Below are 2,339 nucleotides of genomic sequence, written 5' to 3' on the forward strand. Positions count from 1 at the left end.
CTCAGTATTCATCCTGTTTGAGATTATGGAATCATTCGTTTATCTTCTTTTTATTATTCTTAGCTCTGCTTATTGTCAAGAAGGACAAGGACTAGTTTATTATGTTACTGCTACTGGTACTGATTGTCCTCTGGTTCATCAGCAATACTGTCAGTCACTCAATGACTATGCTAATCAATCTCACTGGTCAACTGTATCCAACAATGTCACATTTCTCTTCTTACCAGGAGAGCACAGCTTCAAGGGCAAGTTTAAAATAAAAGGAGTGAGTTATGTGACTCTTAGAGGCATTGAGAGTCAGTTTGAGTCTAGAGCAATGATAAACTGTGAAGAAGTTAAAATAAATAGTGTTAGTATATTGTTCATTGAAAGTTTAAAAATTGCAAACCTTACTATGCTCATTATTGAAAATACCACCGAAATTACAGTTAGTAAAATTTCTTCACAAACACTATCTATAAGTGTGTCTTCATCTGTGACTATTTTGCAGTCTGAGTTTATTGCAAATTCTCCTCTTACAATGGTTCATTTAACACACATATCAGATACCATCTTTATACAAGATGTAGTGGTGGTATCAAGTAGGATAGGAACGTGTTTTTACTCATTCATAAGTCCTTACGATAACTTCACTTTTACTCTTAAAGATTCCATCATCATATGCTGGGATCATAGTGGGATTTATATCAGTTCCAGTGTAATTAAAGAATCCAGTAAAAGTTTTTTAGAGTTCAGCAATGTTACATTAGGCAGCAATGACGCTATCGCTCAAATATCAGTTCATTTCACTGGAAATATAATGCTCACTGATGTCAAAATATTCAATGCATCTGGAGTCACGTTGTCATCAGAAGCCAATCCAATATTTTTAGAGAGAGTATACTTTACTAATTCTGCTACAGGCTTGCTAATTAGGGCATATTTAGGCCATGTATACTTTACTGATGTTTCACTGATGAATACAGGTGGATTGCACATAGGCTACTGCGACTTGTGCTACTTTAAACATTTAAAAGTGTCCAATGGGACCAATGGAATAATAGTGAACAGTGCTAAAACAAGTGTCACTTTAATCAACTGTACAATAACTAATAACAGTAACACTGGGTTTCGAATCAAAGGTCAAGCAGAAATTATATTTGCTGAACATCCTAGTCGCATTTTTGACAATGCATCACCAGATAACGGAGGTGGACTCTGGATCAGTCAAGGTATCACTATTTCATTCATTGCACGAGTGTCTTTTGCTCGTAATGTAGCCAAAGGAGTTGGTGGTGCCATATATGTTGATAATGATCCACTGTCTAACAACAAGGATAGAGACTGCACTTTAAAATATAAGCATAAAATTACATCATACTTCTGGGATAACTATGGAGAGCTTGGTGGTAATGACATTTATGGTGGCTTCTACTGGGACTGCTGCTACAAACCCTTTGGTACAAATTGCAAAAAAGTAACCAGCTCAGACCATCTTTTTCGCAAACAGGTAAATTGTCAACAAAATCGAATGCTTAATATTTCAAGTTACCAAAACAAGCTCCTATCAAAAATTACATCAGATCCGATTGGTGTCTGCATTTGTGGAATGAGCAATGAAACCATTTGTCATGTCCGGAAAATTGATGTAGAGATTTATCCAGGTCAATTTATTTATCTCTCATTAGCTACTGTTGGAGTATGTGGTGGTTTTAGTCCTGGGGAACTAGTAACTAGTAAAGGTAACTATATTGATGTTTTGTTACAAGATACTAACCAAGAGACCAGTGGTAAGCACTGTAAGAACTTTATGTATAAAATTGAACCACATAGTAATAACAAAACGGGATCGTTCTTTTTACATTATAAAGAAAATCCTGGTAGAAGTTATCTTCAAGGTTCTTCTTTATCAATTAGTGTTAGTTTCTTGTCGTGCCCCCTTGGCCTTGTTCTATCAGAAAACAAATGTCAGTGTAGCAATGTCATTAGGAGTATTAATGGAACACAGTGTAGCATCCATTGGATGCCTCATCCCATTAGAAGATCAGGCAATAACTGGTTAAGCTATGATGAAGAGTATAACTGTACAGTAGCTCATAACAACTGCCCATTTGATTATTGCAATACATCTACTGTCTACCTCAATCTCACTCATCCTGATCTTCAGTGCACTAATGGTAGGTCGGGTATTCTTTGTGGAGAGTGTCAACAAGGACTTAGTCTCATGTTAGGCTCCAACAAATGTGAATCATGTACTGATGACTACTTGTTACTTGTGATTGGTTTCATTCTGGCTGGGGTAGCCCTGGTAATTTTTCTACTAGTTTGCAATTTGACTGTGTCTGTTGGCAGTATCAATG

At 36.3% G+C, this 2,339-nt stretch overlaps 1 protein-coding gene across 1 annotated transcript in view; it reads right to left on the minus strand.

The window, feature by feature from the left end:
* Window positions 1-1,872: 1,872 nt before the first annotated feature.
* LOC100641491 (puromycin-sensitive aminopeptidase-like) overlaps window positions 1,873-2,339 on the minus strand; it is an 8,066-nt gene continuing 7,599 nt past the window's right edge. The window contains exon 14 of the mRNA XM_020002860.1: window positions 1,873-1,930. Coding sequence (XP_019858419.1) covers window positions 1,873-1,930 — 58 coding nt within the window. The remainder of the gene's footprint in view (window positions 1,931-2,339) is intronic.

The sequence above is a fragment of the Amphimedon queenslandica genome, unplaced genomic scaffold (assembly GCF_000090795.2).
Source record: "Amphimedon queenslandica unplaced genomic scaffold, v1.1 AMPQUscaffold_13513, whole genome shotgun sequence".
Lineage (NCBI taxonomy): Eukaryota > Metazoa > Porifera > Demospongiae > Haplosclerida > Niphatidae > Amphimedon > Amphimedon queenslandica.